Source organism: Schistocerca piceifrons, chromosome 2 (assembly GCF_021461385.2).
Source record: "Schistocerca piceifrons isolate TAMUIC-IGC-003096 chromosome 2, iqSchPice1.1, whole genome shotgun sequence".
NCBI lineage: Eukaryota > Metazoa > Arthropoda > Insecta > Orthoptera > Acrididae > Schistocerca > Schistocerca piceifrons.
This window is the reverse complement of record NC_060139.1, coordinates 361,817,956-361,841,788: the sequence shown is the minus strand read 5'-3', so window position 1 is coordinate 361,841,788 and position 23,833 is coordinate 361,817,956. Positions and strand designations below refer to the sequence as shown.

Here is a 23,833-nt window from a genome sequence, read left to right as displayed (position 1 = left end):
TGGTTCTGGTTGGCTGGTGGTACTAATGTGTAACATATTAATCTTGGCCTCCTGCATACTCTATTATACTATCAGGAAACATACAGCATAACACATAAAAGAGTTTGTCATATTTTATCTACGTGGCTTGCTGCAGTTCTTCCTTTAGACTGACAGGGAGATTACCTATGGAAAAGTTAGCTTCTCTTTTTAACGATTCTGATGAAGTGTTTGAACTGTCGGAAGGTCACAAAACGTTTAGGGTTAACGTATTTTGTAGAATTTTGAAACACGTGTTATGTTCGAGTATAATGACTTTTCTGGAGACTAGAAATCTACTCTGTAGGAATCAGCATGGGTTTCGCAAATGACGATCGTGTGAAACCGAGCTCGCGCTATTCGTCCACGAGACTCAGAGGGCCATAGACACGGGTTCCCAGGTAGATGCCGTGTTTCTGGACTTCTGCAAGGCGTTCGATACAGTTCCTCACAGTCGTTTAATGAACAAAGTAAGAGCATATGGACTATCAGACCAATTGTGTGATTGGATTGAAGAGTTCCTAGATAACAGAACGCAGCATGTCATTCTCAATGGAGAGAAGTCTTCCGAAGTAAGAGTGATTTCAGGTGTGCCGCAGGGGATTGTCGTAGGACCGTTGCTATTCACAATATACGTAAATGACCTTGTGGATAACATCGGAAGTTCACTGAGGCTTTTTGCGGATGATGCTGTGGTATATCGAGAGGTTGTAACAATGGAAAATTGTACTGAAATGCAGGAGGATTTGCAGCGAATTGACGCATGGTGCAGGGAATGGCAATTGAATCTCAATGTAGACATGTGCTGCGAATACATAGAAAGAAAGATCCCTTTACATTTAGCTACAATATAGCAGGTCAGCAACTGGAAGCAGTTAATTCCATAAATTATCTGGGAGTACGCATTAGGAGTGATTTAAAATGGAATGATCATATAAAGTTGATCGTCGGTAAAGCAGATGCCAGACTGAGATTCATTGGAAGAATCCTAAGGATATGCAATCCGAAAAAAGGAAGTAGGTTACAGTACGCTTGTTCGCCCACTGCTTGAATACTGCTCAGCAGTGTGGGATCCGTGCCAGATGGGGTTGATAGAAGAGATAGACAAGATCCAACGGAGAGCAGCGCGCTTCGTTACAGGATCATTTAATAATCTCGAAAGCGTTACGGAGATGATAGATAAACTCCAGTGGAAGACTCTGCAGGAGAGACGCTCAGTAGCTCGGCACGGGCTTTTGTTGAAGTTTCGAGAACATACTTCAGCGAGGAGTCAAGCAGTATATTGCTCCCTCCTACGTTTATCTCGCGAAGAGACCATGAGGATAAAATCAGAGAGATTAGAGCCCACACAGAGGCATACCGACAATCTTTTCATTCCACAAACAATACGAGACTGGAATAGAAGGGAGAACTGATAGAGGTACTCAAGGTACCCTCCATCACACACCGCGGAGTATGGATGTAGATGTACTCATGAAGCTGTATATGTTTGTATTACCTCATTATTCATTACTACATACAGACACTTTCCAGTCCCATTAATGTTACAACCTGGCTGAGAAACCGCCTTTTGCAGCGCGGTGCTTCTTGGGAGAGGGTCAGTGAGGTTCTGGAAGATATCGACAGAGATGTGGAGCCATGTCGACTAAAGTACCGTGGCCAGCTGCGCTACGTTTCTCGGCTGAGGATCTATGGCGCGAACAGCCCGATCGAGGTGGTCCCACAAGCTCGCAATTGGCTTTTAATCCGAGGAATTTAGTGTCCAGGGCAGTACGGTAATTTATCCTGGTGCCCTTCGAATCGTGCACGTACACTACGAGTTGTGTGACATGCTGCACTGCTAGACGCCATCACGCTGAGGAAAATCAAACTGCATGTTAAAAAAAATGGTTCAAATGGCTCTGAGCACTATATGACTTAACATCCGAGGTCATCAGTCCCCTAGAACTTAGAACTACTTAAACCTAACTAACCTAAGGACATCACACAGATCCATGCCCAAAGCAGGATTCGAACCTGCGACCGTAGCAGTCGCGCGGTTCCGGAGTGAAGCGCCTGGAACCGCTCGTCCACCGCGGCCGGCTAAACTGCAAGTAAGGGTGGATACAATGCCGAGGACAGATGCATACTTGTGTTGTCCTATTATGACATCCATAATTACGAGCTCACCCAACCAATGTCACAAAAATATTCCTCAGACCCTAATACTCTGTGTTGGTTGTAGGGCGTTTGATTTCAGACATTTCACGCCTTACATGCCAACAGATGTCCAGTGTAGCATTAAACGTGATTCATCCGAAATGGCCACCTGTCGCCACTCAATGAGCGTCCAGTTGCGATACTGGGGTGCAAATTCCAGCCTTCCTCATCAATAAATATCGGTCAGCATAGGTGCTTGAACTAGGTGCCTGCTTATGTGCCCAGACACGTCTCCACAGGCATCGGCTAATCATTGTTGTTTATGGCGCGTGGTGAACCACAGTTGCCTCGGTGTAGTGTTTTGGATAGTGCCATTTGCCATGGGCTATGTCCTTCAAGCATGGAGATGCGCGAGCGGTTTACAAACTTCGCCATTTTGGAAATGCATCCACCCTTGGCAAAAAAAAGCCGGTGATCATGCCCTTTTGGACGACAGATAAACCGCTCCGCTTCGACATTCCGACGACGACTGCACTGTTTGCCTTGTCACACCAGCACACTTTATATAACATCCACTGCTACTGTTGCTGCCCGCCGTTTGTCATCGGTTATTGCACGCTGATGTCCAACACAGTCTGTGGTCATGTTAACGTGACTGGCCAATGCCGAGTAATTTATATGGTCTTCATCAGCGTAGAACAAGCTCAGTGCTTTTCTGAATTCATTATGTGCAAGTAGACCAAGATTCCAAATAAACAGAGAGAAAAAAATGTTCAAATGTGTGTGAATTCCTAAGGGATCAAACTGCTGAGGTTATCAGTCCCTAGACTTACATAGCACTTAAACTAACTTATGCTGAGAACAACACATACATCCATGCCTGAGGGAGAACTCGAATCTCTGGAGGAAGAGGCCGCTCATTCCGCGACATGGCACCTCAAACCACACGGCCACTCCACGCAGCGAATAGAAAGAACTGATAAGTGGTAGAACCACTCATTTACATACCTGGAAATCTACAAACCGCACATCAGCAACCTTCTCTTCTGAGTACTTGAACATCATATTGTTCTTCCAGCAATCAGCGTGAACCAAAACCTTCAGCTTGGTATCTTGCATTTTACGGATCAATGAGTCTTTCACTCGTGGCATTATGGTGTTCGCAAGGTCGACGTACTTCGGTGCATATTCTTCCCAGCCGGGTACCCTTTTTATGAAATCTGCAATAGCAGAGCACGTGCAGCGTATCATCTGACGAAACAAATCCTCCATGGTCTCAGCTGCAAACATGTCCATATTCAGTTGGACGCCGTGGTCAGGGCGCTTGCTGAGGACGTGGGCAGTGCCGGCGTGGAGGCGCGCGTAAGCTCGCATCACCACCTCGCAGTGCTGGTAATCGAGCGGTCGATCGGCGTCTGCCAGTCGATAGCCGGCGGCCACCAGGTCGTCCAGCACGAGGAAGGCCCTGGGCGTGGCGCCGTGGTGCAGGCACGTGGCCGCCAGCGGACGGAACGACGCGCCCTCCACCCCCCGCAGAGCCTCGTGCGCTGTGGGCATCACCTCCCCTAGTATTAGCGACTCCGTATCGAACGCCTCCAGCTGTGAAATAAAGTATTTTGTTAGTGGCACCATCCAGTTTTCTACATTAAAAAATTTTCCAAGATTTTCCACATATAAGTGTGCACATGCTCTATTATTTACCTTTACAACTACGAGATACCTACACTTGAGTAGTTTGGACCTTCCTTCTTTCCAACTTGACAGACACCAAAGTCTGCACTAGGCTAACATTGACTCACTTCTGTCATCTGATCCAGGAATTCACACCAGAATCTGTTCTTTCTATCACATACAGTTCCTCCATTCCATATTCTCTCCACAAAGCAAGACTCCATTACCTACACTTTCATCACCCAAGTTGTGAAATCTAACTACCAAGCAACAATCTTTACAACAAATGATAATTAACTGAAAACCATCAGCTGCCGACAGGTGTTGCTGATTTACCTCGATGTGGACAGCTGAAAATGTGTGCCCCAACTGGGACTTGAACACGGGATCTCCTGCTTATATGGCAGACGCTCTGTCCATCTGAGCCACCGAGGGCACATATGAACAGCGCGACTGCAGGGACTTATTCCTCGCACGCTTCCCGTGAGACCCACATTCCCAACTGTCCACAATTCTACATATGCAATGTACTTTATAGATATTTGCCAATCCACTCATTACTCGCGCACACTTGGGCGATTACCATAAGAGTTTGGGCAACCTGTGCGCATTCGCACAGACGAAGGTCAATGGCTGGGTAGCCTTTAACTATATATATAGAAACAGTAACTGTTCTCGAAAGAACAGATACTGTTGATGACCGTGCAGCTTTTCCCTGTAATACATATAAAGTGTATTACATATGTGGAATTGTGAACAGTTGGGAATGTGGGACTCACAGGAAGCGTGCAAGGGATAAGTCCCTGCAGTCGCGCTATTCATCTGTGTCCTTGGTGGCTCAGATGGATAGAGCGTCTGCCATATAAGCAGGAGATCCTGGGTTCGAGTCCCGATCGGGGCACACATTTTCAGCTGTCCACATCGAGGTAAACCAACAACACCTGTTGGCAGCTGATGGTTTTCAGTTAATCATCATTTATTCCAGGGAAAAGCTGCACGATCATCAACAGTATCTGTTCTTTCGAGAACAGTTACTGTTTCCATATACATAATCTTTACAACATTCCCACAAGTTTTACATCAAACTCTCGATTAGTTCTCTTCATTTCCAAGCATCTACCCAACAACTCATTAACTTATACTGGTATCACTCAATCATCAGAATTACGAAGTGCCACATCACTATGAAAAGTGTCCTAATTTTAATCTCTCTAAGTATAAAAAATATTCACATTAGAGAAGAAAATTAAGTGGAATGAAGAGTGCCGATGTGGCTATTAACAGCTCTCCCACCTGAGGATTATATTATTCAATTAAGCAGTAATTTGATAACAAATGTTAGCAGATTTCAAAGAGATTGTTATTTTGTGCTAAGTATTTACACACCTATACTACATTAAAAATAAATTTAAGAGTAAAAAATTGTCATCAAGGACTATTTTTTTCGGCTTATGTCACTTATTTCATTTGGTATGTGATTCCCTACATTTCTGTTGGAGAACTTCTGATATCATGACATTCATTTTGCAGAAGATGACAGTAGTTGTAAATGACTGAAGCAGTTTAGAAATTAAAACTGATGTTCCACAGGGTTTAACCATCAGAAATCTGCTTCTAGCAGGATGTGAATGTTCTGCCTTGTGTGAAAGAAGAAGCAGGAATATTTATTCCTATTGGTAGCACAAATAATATTGATAAGCAAAAGTAAGATGAAGAAGGACAGTTGTAAGTTTCTTTTTACAGATCTCCTTGTGCTGATTTAGAAAAGGATGCAGTTTATTAATCTTGCATTGAGAAAAGTGTAACATGTTGTTCAAACTAGGATCAGTAGCAACATAATATATTCTAAGTTTTTATGGCAAATAATGAGAAAGGTTAAATTAATATAATGGGCCTTTAAAGCTACTGCCCTCAGATTGTTTTACTATAAGGAAAAGTGTAAATGTTGGAGACATATATATAATGTAATTTCCCTATTTACAGTGATTAAGTGTTACTATCATGTAAATGTAATTAAAATGATATTTAAGGTTAATGTACATACATCACATACACATCAAAATCATCTCACAGGTTATTGGTAAAAGATATCTTCACTGTCTGCCGATTTTAGAGGAGAATCTTTAATAAACAAGCGTGGAATGGTAAGATAGACATCACCTAACATAATTACTGCTTTTGAAAAAGATTTCATTTATAGAACTGGGAATATGAACAGACCAATCGAAAATGAATGCACGAAACGCCCTATGCACTGGCTGATGTATCTACAACAAAAAATGGAGAGACACTTCTGTGTTTTTTTTAGGCTGAAGACTTCTGACTAACTCTGCTACATAAATACTCTCTTACATTTTGGTATTTAACATTGAATATCATCAGAACAATTAATATAACCTCTATAATTCTCTCTGAAATTCTCATTTAAATATTCACGTTGAGCTATATAATTGATCTTGCCGTTGATGGGAGGCTTGCGTGCCTCAACGATACAGATAGTCGTACTGTAGGTGCAACCACAACAGAGGGGTATCTGTTGAGAGGCCAGATAAACTTGTGGTTCCTGAAGAGGGGCAGCAGCCTTTTCAGTAGCTGCAGGGGCAACAGTCTGGATGATTGACTGATCTGACCCTGTAACACTAACCAAAGTGGCCTTGCTGTTGTGGTACTGCGAAAGGCTGAAAGCAAGGGGAAACTACAGCCGTAATTTTTCTCGAGGGCATGCAGCTTTACTGTATGGCATGGAGAGCTGCATCAAACCAGTCTCGGGACTGAAGACCACAACAACAACAACAACAATTAAAGTAATCGAAGCAAATTTCGCCTTAAATGCTCTCAGAGACTGAAGCTCCAAAATTCTCGTGTTTCATTTCTTTGTGCCAGCTTGTGCTACCATTAGAGATTTACCTTGTATTTTTTTTTTTGTGCTTCAGACTAACGTAATCGAGTCGGACTCTAACGCAGTAGAGTCGGATTTTACCTCATACACTCTCAGTACAAAGCACGAATTCCAACAACCTCCAAGAACATTCGAAAACACTGCTATAATTTCTTAGACATTTGAGAACATTCAAGAACTACTTCTGCTCCTTCCCCTTCTTCTATTCAGGTATTAGGCAAAATTGCCTGTTACAGTACCTATCTTTGCTGGGGTCTTAATCTATCTCTTCTTCCTTGGCACTTATAATTTCTGACATTTAAGGGAAGTCTTTCACTCCCATTCCTTCTGTGTGTTCATTCCATTTTCTCCTGACTTGACATTTTTAGTTCTTCTCTAATATCTTGATACATTAGTCTGAATTCTACTGTGAAACCTTTAAAATACGGCTTCCTTGCTTTTTGAAAATTACTCAGGTCATGCTTCCACAGAGCAGTGAGCGGAATGCAACAATTTGATAGAATTTAATTTGAGTACCTCCCCTAGGTTTGTTCTTAAGATTTAAGGAACTGTTGCACCTAAAATTTACAGAAAACTAGAGAACAGTCCTGGAATATAGCAAAGTAGTGCACCAGGACATAATCTGCGTATATAATAACCGGATTTTAAGGGGACAACTACTTGGAAATCACAGATATTTAAATACTGTACACAAACATGTTAAATGTCAAGCACTGGCCAACAACAAAAATGATATTGTCTCTAAAAATATACTGTGGGAGAGGATATTTCAATAGGAGAAGGGCAGATCCAGAGAGAAATGATTACATAATGTTACAAAGAACTTGAAAGTAACGAATGTAGTGCCTATATAACTGGGAGAGGAAGAAGGAAGGGGAGTGGTAAATAAATATGAACCTATTGAAACGGCTGTAACACCCTTAGATTTTATAAGTACTCGGGGATACGAGTTCTAGCAGTCTCTATCCTTAAATATTTGCCACTTTGACGGGAAGGAGACTGTTTCATTTCGCCTTTTGCCTGAACATAGTATTTAACCATGAAAGAGCAAGAGGCGGTAGAAGATAGAAAGTGGAAAACAGAAAGAGAAAGAGAGAAGGCTAGAGTGGGTAGGTGGCATGAGATGGAAATGATGGTGTGTATTTATTTTTGAGCCAGAGGAAATTTTGTTCAGTGTTTCTTGTGAGACTGTTAAGAGAACCATTAGAGAATACAGAAAGTAATCTGTTATGTTGAATATCTGTCTGTTCTTTCAGCGCCGGCCGCGGTGGTCTCGCGGTTCTAGGCGCGCAGTCCGGAACCGTGTGACTGCTACGGTCGCAGGTTCGAATCCTGCCTCGGGCATAGATGTGTGTGATGTCCTTAGGTTAGTTAGGTTTAAGTAGTTCTAAGTTCTAGGGGACTAATGACCACAGCAGTTGAGTCCCATAGTGCTCAGAGCCATTTTGTTCTTTCAGCATATGATTGGGCTCCAGATCTGTTGTGGGTATATTTCAAGTGCTTCTAGTAAACTAAATATTGTAACTGAAGGTTGTTTATGACAAATTGTAAGACATTTATTGATGCCTGGACCGTTGTGTTTGCTGTCATAAAGGTGAGTTGTCACTGCAGATTTGAGATGTACATTTAGCCAAAGAGCTGATATTTGTTCATTATTTTGTATGGAAAATGATCTGTCTCTCCTACTTATGTACAAAAACTGGGATAGTCTTGATATGTAATCTTGCAAACTCCTGGTTGTTTACGTTTGTCATATTTCGTACAACTGTGAGGCAGGACATGCTTTATCTTATGAAATGTGTCATAGCTCATTTTGTTGCCGTATCTTTTGAACTCAGTGACAATTTTATAAGAAGCTCTTCCAATGAATAGAATACTGAAATACTTTATGTTTTTTGTATCTGTTGATAATAAGTCTGTTGTCACCTTTCTATTGTCTTTGTTTTTGTATGTGATTAAAGAGGTGATCAGTTGTGGATAGTGAATACCAGTTATTAGTGGCTATTTGTTTCATTAATGCAGTTTCATTACCAAGTTGATGTGGTACCATTGGATGGTCACTGCCCTATTAATCACACTTCTGTATGCTGCCAGCATGGAGTGAAACTGACTGAAAGGGTTGCATAACTGTTCTACTTCAGTTTTGTTGCCCTGCAAAAGTATGGCGATGTCATCAACATATCTGTAATAGTAAATTATTTTACTAGCTAATGCATAATTAGAACAAAGAATTTGGGTTTTTAAGTGATCAGTATAAATGTCAACTAAGAAGCCAAAGAAACTTGACCTCATGGCTAACCCATCTGGCTGTTCATAAAATTTGTTGTTAAGCTACAAGTAACTATGTTTCAGTACATGTTCAAGGATATTCTAAAACTCTTTAATTTTTGTTGCTGTAACAGGTTTAAATTAATTGAAATTTTTATAAATGATGTCTACTGTTGTCATGATTAACACACTGGCATACAAACTTACAAATCATCAGTCTTCTTGAGGATGATGAACAATTTCTTGTTTAGTTGCAATGCTGGGCTTTTCCTTGGGTTAACAACAGACATGACAAGGACGTTTTCTCTGTGGACCTAAGGCTGGACTCTTAAAACATGTGCTAAGGGTTCACCATGATTATGTCTTAAGTTTCTTGAACTCTGAAGAGGAAATGCTGCTGTTCATTGTTTCTTTGATCTGTCTCTGGAAACAGAATGTGGAATGTTCCCTAATTCCTTAATGTTTTGGTAAAACGCTCCTCTTTTCCATACAGTAGTAGGACAACAAGAGCACCAGTGTGTTTTGTTAGTGTGGGTTGCCTACATAAGGGCAAGCATGCACTCAGGAGCAAACCTATTTGTCTCTTTTAATTGACAGGTAATGACTCCTTCCTTTTGATTGACAGGTCTTTAACATGGTGTTCCCTCACCCCTCCCTCTCTTTCTCCTCCTCCCAATCACTCAGGAAACCTCCAACCCATCCCCCTATTCCTCATTGATAAAGGTACACTTTCAGGCCTGAGTTATTCGAATAGCCCCGTCACTCTTATATCAATTTGGTTGGCTACTTAATTAAGTTGATCAATTAATTAACTCCTCCCCCTCTGGTAAACCCCTCAACACTCACCATCCCCTCTCCCCTCCCAACCCCAACCTGGGCATTGGCGGCACTGTGCTGGAGAGGATCTAATCATAGGTAATTCAATACATAGCAGAGGATATATTGTTTATTTATAAAAAATTCAGTTTGCAGGGGTTGAATTTCTCTTGCTCATCATTTTCTGCTGATGGGAAGATGCAGGCCTTGTAAGAAATAATTACACTGATCGCGTTTTTCTTATTCCGATCCCACAAGGAATACCGTCATGAAACACCCATCACACGTAATTATGCTGTTAAAAGTCTTTCGATCGTGAAGTACGCACCGTCCGCCACCTCCTGTCCGCTGGACCACACCCAATGCCACCTCATACCACCGCATATGCAGCTCACTGGGGGTTCTGCGAAGCGCAGAGGCACCATGCATCTATCTGTGCAAGAGTGACCGCTTGGGGTCCGCGACTGACACACAGGATGTCACACTAATACTGAATCAAAAGAATATGACAAAATCCAGTGAAACACATGTTCTTTCTCGGTTTTCCTCATGTCCTGCTGGGCCTGCATGCACCGTCAATCACAGTCGGACCACCCTGCAAACAAAGCAGTGTTACAGTGTTTACCTGGTAAACCCCTGCAGACTACTGATGCAACTGAGATGCCTTCCTTCCAAGGCAAATTCTTGACTGAGGATGGATACTGCCATCGGCTCTAAGCTGCCATTTGTGCTGGACAGAAAGGAACTCACTATAAGAAATTCAATTATATAGCATAGGATATACTGTTTATTTATAAAATTCGATTTGCAGGGGCTAATCTCACTTTCGTTTTGTGGGAATACCTCACATCAGCAACTACATGTCCTAATTACACAATTACACTGTAGCAGACTGATGCTGTTGTATTACTGGAAAATTTTCCTTCGTGTGCTCATCTTGACATGCAGGGATCGACTGAGCTAGTGCACAGTGCCAACACCAGTGGAGGTTCCACCTCCTGTACCCCTCGCCCCCTTATTTCCCACCACTCCCAGAAAAATTGATAGAGTGACGACTCACTCTGTGCTGGAGAAGAAGGATCTCATGACACGAAATTCAAATCAAAGTCAATAATATATTGATAGATATTCTTTATTTAATAACTTTGTGGTAGATGGGGTTCCCCCACTTGGGCAGACATCGTGACAGCACCCCCCCTCCCCCCCCCCACACGCTTGCTCTCCATGACATAATAACTGTAATCACAAGGGAATGGAATGAAATGCGATATAGTAACCACCGTTTGGGCTCTCTCCCGCGCATGTGTCTATCGTCCGGGCGTCGCACGAAAGTCCTAATTACGGATCATGTCACTAACTACCACAGAGCACAGACCGTATATCGGCCGCCTTTGATCTCGTGGCCCCCAAACAAAGCATCAAGTGGCAGCATTCTGTTGATCAGCAAATTCTAGACTCGCTTCCGTCTCTGTCGCTCCCAAGACGCCACTCCATGCTTGTCTGCTTGTCTGCGTGAACCAACGTCTCCAAACACGAAGATGGAGGTTTTCATCTTTCCTCAGTGTACTGTATTCTCATTATCTATGCTGGAAACAAAGGGAAAGCTGATGAAATTTCGACATCAAAAATAATCCGCCGCGCATTATATCCAGAGCGATGTTGGGATGCAGATCTACAATATACCATATCCAGGATAGGATTTGAAGGTTGATCTGCCACACATAATATCCGGAATGAGGTTCAGAGGCGGATCCAGACTCGAAAAACTCGAACCTGCTCCAGGTCATGGGAGCCATCCAGGTCACATGCACGGACACAGAAATACAGCAACATAGCAAATGCGCTGCAACTGTAGAATATATGGTTGGAGGTGACTGGATGCATTCGAGTACAGTGATATACTATGCCGACCAACCGGAAAATAGTGCATTTGCGGTAGGTGTTGGCAGCTGTACAACTTTTACAAGCAATTTTACAATACGGAACGAGAACTGATGTCATGATCGCATGGGTAGAAATGATATAAAATTTATAAAATTACGAGAAATAATAGAAAATTCGTATAAATTGAGGAAGAATACAACAAAATGCGTGGGAGTTGAGGGAGTACTTGCATGTCTTCTGCTTGATGCAAAACAATCCTTGTACATGAGAACGATTATGTGACAGTAAGAGGAATGCAAGAAAACGGTGACATGGATGCACTGGGAACCAGGGAAAGAGTCTTTTTTGTCGAGGCAATGTTCTAATGTATGTCTATTGAGGTAATAGTGATACACGCGAGTTGACTGCTGTCTCTGATGCTTTCCTGGAAAAAGGAGGACCATCTACCTCTAACCATACTCGCATCTGGGTTAAATGATTATCGAGAGTGGATGAAGAGATCGGTTGAGATGGAGAAATAACGAGGTATGATTTAATGGTAGAGTAATTAGGAGATAGAGGGCGATGTTGCACCAGATCATTTGATCATTTTTTTCCGTTGTTCTGTCATGGTGCATGTTGTGTGACATAACCTGCGTTCGACTCGTATAAAACTGCATATTCTGTGTGTGACTTACAGCACTGTCAACTTGCAGTCCTTAACAGTAAACCTCTCAGTCATCAGAGGACTTCCATCTCATGAGTGTGAAAGGTGTGCATCCTGTTTCGACACATTCCTCTAGAAGAACGATGATTTATGCGACGTTCTCCATCCCCCTGCCGCATCTTAGGCATAAAATCGAGTATTCAGTTTCATAACTGCAGTGATTCTAAGTTAACGATAAGTGTTTGTGAGGTACTGCACTCACTGTGTATACATCTGCTTGACAGATGTCCTGTTTACGGAGTTAGTGGCGGCATGACGTATAATTTCACATGTCAAACACCGTTGCTACGCGTTTAGTTCTTTCTTTGTAGGAGGTACTCTCCGTTACTAATGATTATTTTACATAGGACTGACGCGAGCATAGTACAATTTCTGAACCGTGATCGGATGTGAACAGTGGGGGCTATACACCTCTGGAAAGCTATATTGAGTTTGTATCATAAAGAATCGATGTTTTACAGAAACAGGTATTTCATTTCACAGTTTCTCTCCATAGTTTGTCATACAGAAACCTACAAAAAATGTTTTGCATCACCCCAGTTCCCAGAACTCCTGAAGATAGACGTTGACTGTGTATATTCCACCACAGACACAGTCCCCTTGACTGTTCAGATATGTCACTAAACCCACCCAAAGATGTAAACAACCATGCATGAGCAACGCCTATTAGATGGAGGGGGTCTGACAGCCGAACAGTCGCAGTCATTCCACCAAGAAGGAGGTACACTGCTCGTGTTGTCTGTAGTTCAACCACGTCTAGAAGGTCAATTTCGCGGTTCGATCGCGTCTGCATTGTTACTTTGTGCCAGGAAGGGCTCTCAACAAGGGAAGTGTCCAGGCGTCTCGGAGTGAACCAAAGCGATGTTGTTTGGACATGGAGGAGATACAAAGAGATAGGAACTGTCGATGATATGCCTCTTTGAGGCTATCCAAGGGCTACTACTGCAGCGCATGACCGCTACCTACGGTTTATCGCTAGGAGGAAGCAACGCCACCATGTTGAATAATGATTTTTATGTAGCCACATGACGTCGTGTTACGACTCAAACGGTGTGCAATAGGTTACATGATGCGCAACTTCACTCCCAACATCCATGGTGGGGTCCATCTTTGCAACCACAACACCATGCAGCGCGGTACAGATGGGCACAACGACATGCCTAATGGACGGCTCCGGATTGGCATCATGTCCTCTTCCCCGATGAGTGTCGCATATGCCTTCAACCAGCCAATCATCAGAGACATGTTTGGAGGCAACCTGGTCAGGCTGAACGCCTTAGACACACTGTCCAGCGGGTGCAGCAAGGTGGAGGTTCCCTTCTGTTTTGGGGTCGCATTATGTGGGGCTGACGTACGCCGCTGGTAGTCATAGAAGGTGCCGAAACGACTGTGCGATACGTGAATGCCATCCTCTGAACGATACTGCAACCATGTCGGCAGCATATTGACGAGGCATTCGTCTTCATGGACGACAATTCGCGCTCCCATCGTACACATCTCATGAATGACTTCCTTCAGGATAACGACATCGCTTGACTAGAGTGGCCAGGTGGCCAGCATGTTCTCCAGACATGAACCCTATCGAACATGCTTGTGATAGATTGAAACGGGTTGTTTATGTGCGACGTGACCCACCAACCCCTCGGAGGGATCTACGCCGAATCGCCGTTTAGGAGTGGGACAATCTGGACCAACAGTGCCTTGCTGAACTTGTGGATAGTATGCCACGACGAATACAGGTATGCATCAGTGCAAGAAGACGTGCTACTCGGTATTTGAGGTACTGGTGTGTACAGAAATCTGGACCACCACCTCTGAAGGTCTTGCTGTATGGTGGTACAACATGCAATATGTGGTTTCCATGAGCAATAATTCCAATTTTCTGTACAGGTTTTGGAACTCTCGGAACCGATGCGATGCAAAACTTTTTTGATGTGTGTACGTTTATTACATTTGGATAGTAGCAGCGTTGCATTCCACACGACTGATAGGTCAGAAACCACACCACTTTAATTTTATAGCCTGTTTTAAGTGCAGAACAAAGTATCTTTAGAAGTGTATGTGTTTATGTTCTCTCTTACCAACACCTTTTTCGACTGACCCCAGACACTAGAAGAATACTAGGAACTGAAGGGCAGTCATAAGGAGTCGGCAACCGGAAGTACCGGATTAGCTCAGCCTTCGACGTATACAAAGGATGCAACTACCTGTCTGAACTTGCACGCAGCAACAAGTACTGGCGAAGAGACCAGTGTGATGGGTGAGCGCGACAGAAGCGGACATGTGTGTGTTACATGAGCGAAGATTCAGAATGATGGACGTTTGTGCTGGACGTATTGATAACATACGAATTCCTGCCACTCCAATCATCCCAGGATACCCTCCGTGGCCGGGGGTGGTGCACTCTGACCTACACACACGTCCACGACTGCGACTGCAGCCCGTAAGGTAGCGTTCTCGCTTCCCGTGCACGGGGTCCCGGGTTCGATTCCCGGCGGGGTCAGGGATTTTTCCTGCCTCGATATGACTGGGTGTTGTGTCGTCTTCATCATCATCATTCATCCCCATTAGGGTCGGAGGAAGGCAATGGCAAACCACCCCCACTAGGACCTTGCCTAGTACGGCGCTGCGGTTCTCCCGCATCGTCCCCAACGCTCCTCGGAGTATGGGACATCATCATCATCATTATCATCTTTACGTTGGCGCTGGCAGTGTACATGTGAATGATTGCCGCGTGGGGCGCGTAGCGTATGGACCTTGGGACAGGAGCGCCCGGGATGTGTGAGTGCTTCCAGCTGTCTGCGGCATGAAGCCCAGACAGCTTATTGCTGCGGACTGGATCATAGTTTAAGTGTGTCGTGTTTAGTGCTTCTGAATACATCGCAGTGGACACTGTCTTACAGTGGTATTTGCTGTTGTCTATTCTATCACGCTGTAGAGCCTTCCTCTGTCCTTCCGAGAGTAGCAGAGAGAATCAATTTAGGAAACTTCTAAAAATCCAATCGCAATGTTAAATTCACGATTGATCAATTTATTATTTTCGATAGTTGCAATGCGTGCAAGCGTGCATCCAGTGCGGGCAGGCATGGTCGGCGGGCGACAGGAAACAAGAGGGGTTCTCAGAAGCAAGTGGCACGTGCTTCATGATTGCGAATTTGGGTGATCATAAAGATATTTTCAACAGATACGTTTAGTGGAAATGTTGTGGTGGATGAGATTGCGTATAACACTTCGGATATGTTTAATGCTACAATTTATTTGTGGCGCAAATTTCATTACGTGATTTACATAATGTTTGCATGTGATACTCAAACGTTGAAAATATGTTTTATTACGAAGTAGGATCATTATAAGGTGGAAGTGAGCGTTTTAAGCCATCTATTTGACTCTGGTAAATTGTTGAACAATTAATTTGACAGGGTAGTGCAAATAGATTATTTCACTCTATTTTTGATATCGAAATTTCGTCAGCTTTCTCTCTGTCTCCAGCATGAGCCAATAGAGGTACAGTATTCTGGGGAGAGATGAAAACCTCCATCTTCGTGTCTGGAGACGTTCGTTGACGCAGACAAGCATGGAGTGGCTTCTTGGGAGTGATGCTTTGTATGGGAGACTCGAGATCCAATCCATGGTCGGTGATATTTAGTAACATGATCTGTAATTAGGAAACTGGACTGTTTTGACTTTCGTGGCGGTGCCCTGACGATAGACACAAACGCAGGAGAGCTTAAACAGTGGCTAATATATTGCACTTCATTCCATCCTCTTGTGATTGCAGTTATTATGTTATGGAGAGCAAGTTTGGGGGGGGGGGGGGAGTGCAGTCACGCATCTCCCACAAAGTGATTAAATAAAGAATATGTATCAATATATTATTGACTTTGATTTGAATTTAGTGTCGTGAGATCCTGCTTCTGAGTCGTTTTCCTACCAATTTTTTCTGGGAGTGGTGGGGAGTGAGGAGGCGGGGGTATGAGGTGTGGAGCGTCCCCTGGTGGTAGCATTGTGCACTAGCTCAGTCAATCCCTGCATTTCAAGGTGAGCGCAGTGTAATTATGTAATTAGAACATGTAGTTGCTGGATGAGAACTTTTCCTACCAAATAAAAGTGAGATCCAGCCCCTGCAAATTGAAATTTATACATAAAAAGTATATCTTGTGTTATATAATTGAATTTCTTGTAGTGAGATCCTTTCGCTCCAGCACAGGCGGCAGCTTAGAGCCTGTGACGGAATATATTCTCAGCCAGGAATTTGCCTCGGTTGGAAGGCATCTCGTGTGCGTCAGTATTGTGCAGGGGTTACTGGGTAAATACTGCTTTGTTTTCGGTGCCATCCGACCTTGATTAACGGCGCATGCAGGCCCAGCAGGACATGAGGAAAACAGAGAAAGAACATCTGTTTCTATTGGAATTTGTCATATGCTTTTGTTTCAGGATTAGTGAGACATCCTGTGTGTCAGTCGCGAGGCTCGAGCGGTCACTCCTGGAGAGATGCATGGCGCGGCCGCTCTTCGCAGAACACCCAGTGAGCTGCATGTGCGGTGGTATATGGTGGCATTGGGTGTGGTCCAGTGGACAGGTGGTAGCGGACAGTGCGTGCCTTGCTATCGAGACTTTTAACAGTATAATTACGTGTGATGGGTGTTTCATGACGGTATTCCTCGTGCGATCGGACTAAAAAGACACAATCGATGTAATTACTTCTAACAAGACCTGCATCTTCCCAAACGGCAGAGAATGATGAACAAGAGAAATCCAACCCCTGAAAACAGAATTTTTTTTATAAACAATATATCCCCTACTATGTACTGAATTACCTATGATTAGATTCTTCCTCCCCAACACAGAGCCGCCAATGCCCAGGTAGGGGTGGGGATGGGAAGAGGGGAGGGGGAGTGTTGGCAGGTTTACCAGAGATTAATTGATCAACTTAATTACGAAGCCAATCAAATTGATAAGAGTGAGGGGTCTATTCGAATAACTAAGGCCTGAAAGTGTACCTTTATCGGTGAGGGGGAGGAGGAAGGGTTAGAGGTTTCTTGAGGGGTTGGGAGGAGGCGAAAGAAGGGGACAGGTGGGGGAACAACAGGTTAAGGACCTGTCAGTCAAAAGGAAGGATTATCCAAAGGGAGTCATTACCTGCTCCTGAGTGCATACTTGCCCCAGATGTAGGCAGTCCACACAAACAATACATGCTGATGTTCTTGTTTCCCTACTACTGTAGCCATCTAATTTCGTTATGACAAGACATTTCCTTAATCAGACTCGACTGCAATGGGTTACCATTAAATTATAGGCAAGCAGTCTGTGCAAGTGCTTCTTCAATTGATATTTCGGCCTGGTATTATCCAGCCATCCTCAGAGTGATAAGACAGTGCTAAGTGCGTCCGTTTGTGTTGCACTGCAGTGGTATTACGCATACGGGTCACAGATGCCGGTCGGCGGCAAAGAGGTACACATACACATGCGTTACCGGAGGTAAAAGCGTTCCGACATTCGATTTGTTTGTCGACGCATATTCAGCGGCAGTAACACCTTGACGACTTCTCTGCAGTTTAATTACACCAAGAGCCAGATTCTATGCCTGACCCTAATTTCTGTTTATTAAATTACGTTTATTAAATTATCAGTTAATCTGATTTCTATGGCTTCCTTGAAAATAGAATCCCAAAAGTAAGAGGTGGATGTTAAAATCTTCATGTGACTGTAGTCATGACCTGTATCTATGCAACGTTCAGCCACAGCTGACATATCTGGCTGTAGTAAGCGTGTGTACCTTCGGTATTCCACGCACCGCTCATGAGCGATGCGTGTTGTCTGACCTTCATATGATTTATTAGAATTTCTGCATGGGATCTGATATATATCCGCCTTACGAAGCAATAAATCATCTTTCACAGAACCGAGTAAGGCTGCAGTCTCCGTAGGAGGCTGAAAGATCACCTTAACACGACGTTCCTCGAGAATATGGCTTTTCTTCGATGAAAGAGCACCCACGTAAAGTAAAAACGCTTTTGATCTGAAAGTAAAACTTTCTTCTTCCAAGGCATGTACTTGCATTCTAGGGTTCACATTGAATGCTCTGTGGATTTGTTTCTGAGAGTATCCATTTGCTTTAAAAATGCTTTGAGACGTGTGAGCTCTTCCTGCAAATTATCATTATCGGATATACAATGTGGTCTGCGCGCTATGGTCTTAAAGGACACCTATGATGTGTGATGGGTGATGTCAGCTATTGGCATTTAAATATAGATTCGTATGAGTTGCTTGACGATATACAGCATGTGCTGTCAATTTTACGACGAACGAGAGCACCCAAAAAAGGGAGTCAGCCATCTTTTTCTATTTACATAGTAAAATTTAATGCTGCATAGAAAGAATTCAAATGCTCAAGAAAAATGTAATTCATCCTGCCCTTGAGGCCATACTACAAAGATGTTGTCCACGTACATCCAGAAGACTGGTGGTTTAAAACTTGACATGTCCGGTGTCTTGTCCTCGAAGTCTTCCATAAAAAAATTAACTACCAGAAGAAAGAGGGGGCTTCTCACAGCATCTCCATCAGTCTACTCATAAAATTCACCATTGAACGAGAAATAAGACGACAGGAGTAAATGTTCAAATAAGGTTGTGATGCTTTCGTCGAAATGCTGGCCGATAAGAGACAAAGAATCCCTTAAAGGTATGAACGCTTTCACCACTATTCGGGCGTGTGTAAGTTTACCTCTTTGCAACCGACCGGCATCTGTGATCCGCATGCGCAATATCGCCGCATGGAGTAACTACACTAACGCCATGCTTGGCATCTTGTCGTCAGTCTTGTGATTCGCTCTGGTAGCGGCCGGACGATACGCGGTCGAAATATGAGTTGAAGGAACGGTATTTGCGCTGCAGCATGCCCAAAAATGGTTTACTCATTATGCCATGAGAAGTTATTTTCTTTCAATTTTTGACTGATATTACTGGCTGTTTACGTCTCTTTAAATGTGACAGTCTGTTGCTGGTCTTCCTGAAGTGCTTAAGTGATAAGTTTGCCTTATGAGTCACTATTACCTGTTTTAATGTTACGACTCAGGCCTTTGTCAAGAAGACAGACTTCATCCTTTTCAAAGTGGATGTCTCTTGTGTTGTTGACTGAAGGCTGAAACTACCCTATGGCAACTTTTACATGAAATGTTAATGGATTTTGTTATGTTTCTTGGAATGGGCTTCTTCTACTTTTTTCATTGTTTCCAACCCAGTTACACGCTGAATGAGAAGACATATAATGAAGTCTCAAGAGATTCCGAGATATATTAACATTTACATTTACACGAACTATTTTATCACGGTCATTGTTTAGTGACATCTCTCACCTGTTCTGTCAGCTCCTTGATCCCACCACGATCGTGATCAGCCTTCACGATCAGCGACTGGTGCTCGACATCCCCACTCTCGCCAAGTGTGAAGCTGACCTGCACCCTGTACATCTGACTACCGTAGCCAGCACCAGTTTTGCACGCTAGTTCCACTGAAATGGACTGCACTGTTACAGCTTCGCACGACCGATGTTTCTTCAGCGCCGTCTCTATCATGGGGTTGTCGATCCATTTGGCCGATGCTGACGTAGTGCTTCCTGATGCATCCATTCACCTTCTGTAAACAGACTGAATATGGACTGAAGATATGAAGTAGCAGTGAGCTTTTCTTTATTGCCAAACATCTGTACCAATAAATGAACAATATATGAGATGTCTTCCAGAACGCACATTTCGTTGGTAACTCTAAGAAAGACTATATTGCAGTTAACATTCTATGTGTGCACCACAAAAGGTGGCTTCCTTGGTATTGGTCACGGTTTTTGTATTTTGTTGAAGGCACTTATAAAAATAAAATCATGAACATTGTGTGAACTTCCTGCAATGTTTCCTTTTCTGAAGACATGTAACACGGTAGCAGGAGACAGTGTGTGGTATTTATATTGCCAAGACAAGAACTGAATCATTATTAATTAGTTAGTGGGTACATTCACTTCTGGTGGGTGGGGTTAGTCAAAACCGAAATTTTTAAATCAAATACTGGTTAGTAATGGTTACTTAAATGTGTACATGAGTGTGACAGTAGCAAATCGACAAATAGAAACAACTAGGTAAGCCAACTGCAGGGATGGATTGGTGATCTATTGCAGTTAATTTCATTCTGTGTGAGGTATTGACTTTCGAGTTAAGACTGAAGTTCTTTTTATCTCTGTTGCCCGTTTGAAGAGCTCCACTAACATAGACAAACGCTTTTGAAAACATTTAAAAAATTAAAATGTTGCCAGAATTAATTAACATTTAATCAGTTCTTTTTCGATACTGGCTACTGTGAAGTCTGGCTGCAGGAAGTTGGTTCAAGCCGATGTAGGTTGAGGTAGTCATGCAGTGATAAAGAGCCTTGAACAGGACAGATTAGCGTGAAGTGCTTCAGTCTCTGGACTGAAAGCAACAAAATCATGTTGAATTACCTGGATTTTCATTTATTATCGATTTTAGATAAGACTGAAGCATTAGCAGGCTGAGATAGTGTATTATGACTGGGCTGCAGAGCATGTGTAAAATAACATGGGGAATGTGGATTCTGCAAAACAAGTACAGCACATTGATATCAGGACTGGTGTTACCTATCAGCTGCGGACTCCCATTCTAGAAATAGCTTTCCAACAGGTGGCGGTAATATTTAGATCCCATTATCACAGACGTGAACTAAGACTCTTCATAAAATGAAGCTTCAACCAGAAATCTCGAATACAAGTAGAAACCAAAACATTTTTCACATGTATTTCCAACCGTTAGTTGTAAAAGAACCGTCACATTAGGTGACTCACTCTCCCAATCCATGCTGTATTATAAGACATTCTTCTTTGAATGCTTCCTACAGCAACAATCCATTTCAGCAGTATCATTTTTGCCATCCACGTCGCTTCGTCAGGGATGTGGTCAAACGCTAATAAATATTTGAATTTCAGCTGGTTTCTTGACTACAGGCTTCCAGTGTCTCAGCTAGTTTAGAACGGATATAATCCTCATATAACTTCTTTCCTCCTTTCGATTTTCAACAACGTAGATTGTTGTCAGTCAGTCTAGGTAAACTGGAGTGCAATAAACGTTCCATTGAAACAAGTTGTCTGATATTATGTGGCCAGATGCAGAGCCTCAGTGCTCTCTTGACCTTCCATATCGTACAGTTCCCACAGAGAGAAAATGTAGCATGTTCCTTCTCTACTAATTCCTCGACTTTTTTTTTATATTGTCATCCTCAGGTTCACCTGTTAAAGGAAGCCGAAGTTTCGGCTACAGCACTTAATTTCATGAGGACGACGAAGTGAAAGACACTGTTATTAGGTTGCTCTGGTTGAAGACAGAAAATTTCCACATTGATTATAGACGTAAATTAGTCACAAGGAGGACCACTAATCTAAACAATCCGAGTATTGATGGTATAGATAGCCACAATAAGAATATTTTCAATTTACCATAAAGTAGATATACTGTCAAGACTGATCTGTAAAACCCCGCGAATGGGGAATAGGAGGGTTGTCCAGAAAGTAAGTTCCGATCGCTCGCGAAATAGAAACCACAGTGAAAACCAGAAACGCTTTATTAGCAACAGTCAGGTACACCTTCCACCTAGTTCCCTACATAGTCGCTGCTCCAACTTCATGTTTTGTCGTAGTGTTGTATCAGCTTGCCAATATCCTAGTCATAGAAAGCAGCCGCCTGTGCTTTCGGCCAGTTATCTGCACTGGCCTGCAGCTTGTTGTCTGTGGAAAATTTTTGTCTCCATAGCCAGCGGTTCTTGTGAGCAGAGATGAGACTCGGGGGCAGCCAATTACGGACTGTATTGTGGGTGATCAAACACTTCTCAACGGAAACGCCGCAGGAGCGTCTTCATTGCCCCTGCACTGTGCGGCCGAGAATTGGCATGAAGAAGGAACTGCTCGACAGTTGTGTTATGTGGGCTGCATGACACAGGCGAAATCTCTAACCAGGCCCTCATACTTGGTGGGAGGCGCTATTCCCTACGCAGCTTTACGTGCTCACCGTTCACTCAAAACTGAAAAGAGCGACGCGACACGATCGACGGGCATACTAGAGACATTGCCCAACACATCTGTGCGAAGCTTTACCGGATTTTCCCAGTGGTTTCCATTTCGCGACCGATCGGAACTTACTTTCTGGACAACCCTCGTAATTTAAAAGTCTTCTGTACCTGTTCCATAGTAGTGATAAGGCAGTTTCAATACAAAGGAAACGAATTCCCAGTAGTTATTGTAGTCAGACCATGAGATGGTGAGCTGAGAACCACCACACCTGATTAGGCTTGGCAAGCTCATACTGGGTGGTTATAACTAAAGTTCAGCTATTCACTGAGGTCCAGCGTGGGCTCTAAGTATCCTATGGCAGCAATACGTGGTAATGAGCTAATGCATTAATGTGGAACCGACTTACACTAAAAAACAGGTTCCAATTTTGGTCGCCAGGTGCAAATCTGGCGCTGTACGCTGTATGACGGTATGACATCCACGTTATCATTTGACAAGCCATACAGTGATGAACAGAGTAGCTGTGAATAAGAGAGACTGTGCTCTGTTAGTGAAGCTATTTTATGTGAACAGCAGCAATTACATCAACATCTACATACATCTACATGACTGTTCTGCAATTCACAGTTGAGCTCCTGACAGATGCTGGTTCAACAGCAAAGTAAAATGTCTCAACTGTATGAGAATGTACATAATGGATGTACGAGTACAGGTAGCAGATTCATGGATGATAGCCAAGTGGGAAGGCTACAGCTCGCGATAAGCGAGAAGTCCAGGTTCGAGACACGGTCTGCCACAAATTTTCATCGACGTCATTCCATTCCACAGCTGTTGGTTCTCTAACCTTAACGTAAAACACACTTAGGTTGATTACCACAACACATCAAGTCACTTTACTGTGGTGTTGGGTTAGTGCGACGTACTATGTCACGCGCCTCCATCTTTCTTTTAAAAAAATTGCAGTCTATAGTGTCTTTATAGGCAGAAGAATACGGGGGACGGCGCCATTGCCCTATAAATAATAAAGCGAGAATGGTGGGTGCTGTGTAATACAGAGCACATATATGTGACTAAAAAAAAACCAGAAAAACAAAAAACAGGCAGCTACTCATTAAGCTCTTAAGCGCAGTTGGAGTACATTGACCCAAACATTACGTATTAACCAGGTCGAGGTGATCACGCATTGACAGTTGCCTCAGTAGCTATAACCATGCAAAACAGTCATAGGGTTGATAGACAAGTATGCTACAGATCTCCGACTGCGAATCGCAAGCATCGAAAACACTTCAGACAGACTTGCTTTTGTGATGTGTACTTGTTTATGGGGTTCAAATGGTTCAAATGGCTCTGAGCACTATGGGACTTAGCA

The 23,833-nt window shown here is 43.2% G+C and overlaps 1 protein-coding gene across 1 annotated transcript in view; it reads right to left on the bottom strand.

Moving 5' to 3' along the window:
• The window catches only part of LOC124775389, an 89,894-nt gene that overhangs the window by 8,383 nt on the left and 57,678 nt on the right, over positions 1-23,833 (bottom strand). Inside the window, exons 2-3 of the mRNA XM_047250224.1 lie at positions 19,757-20,047; positions 3,166-3,756 (exon numbers count right to left, since the gene is read on the bottom strand). Coding sequence (XP_047106180.1) covers positions 3,166-3,756; positions 19,757-20,029 — 864 coding nt within the window. The 5' untranslated portion in view covers positions 20,030-20,047. The remainder of the gene's footprint in view (positions 1-3,165; positions 3,757-19,756; positions 20,048-23,833) is intronic.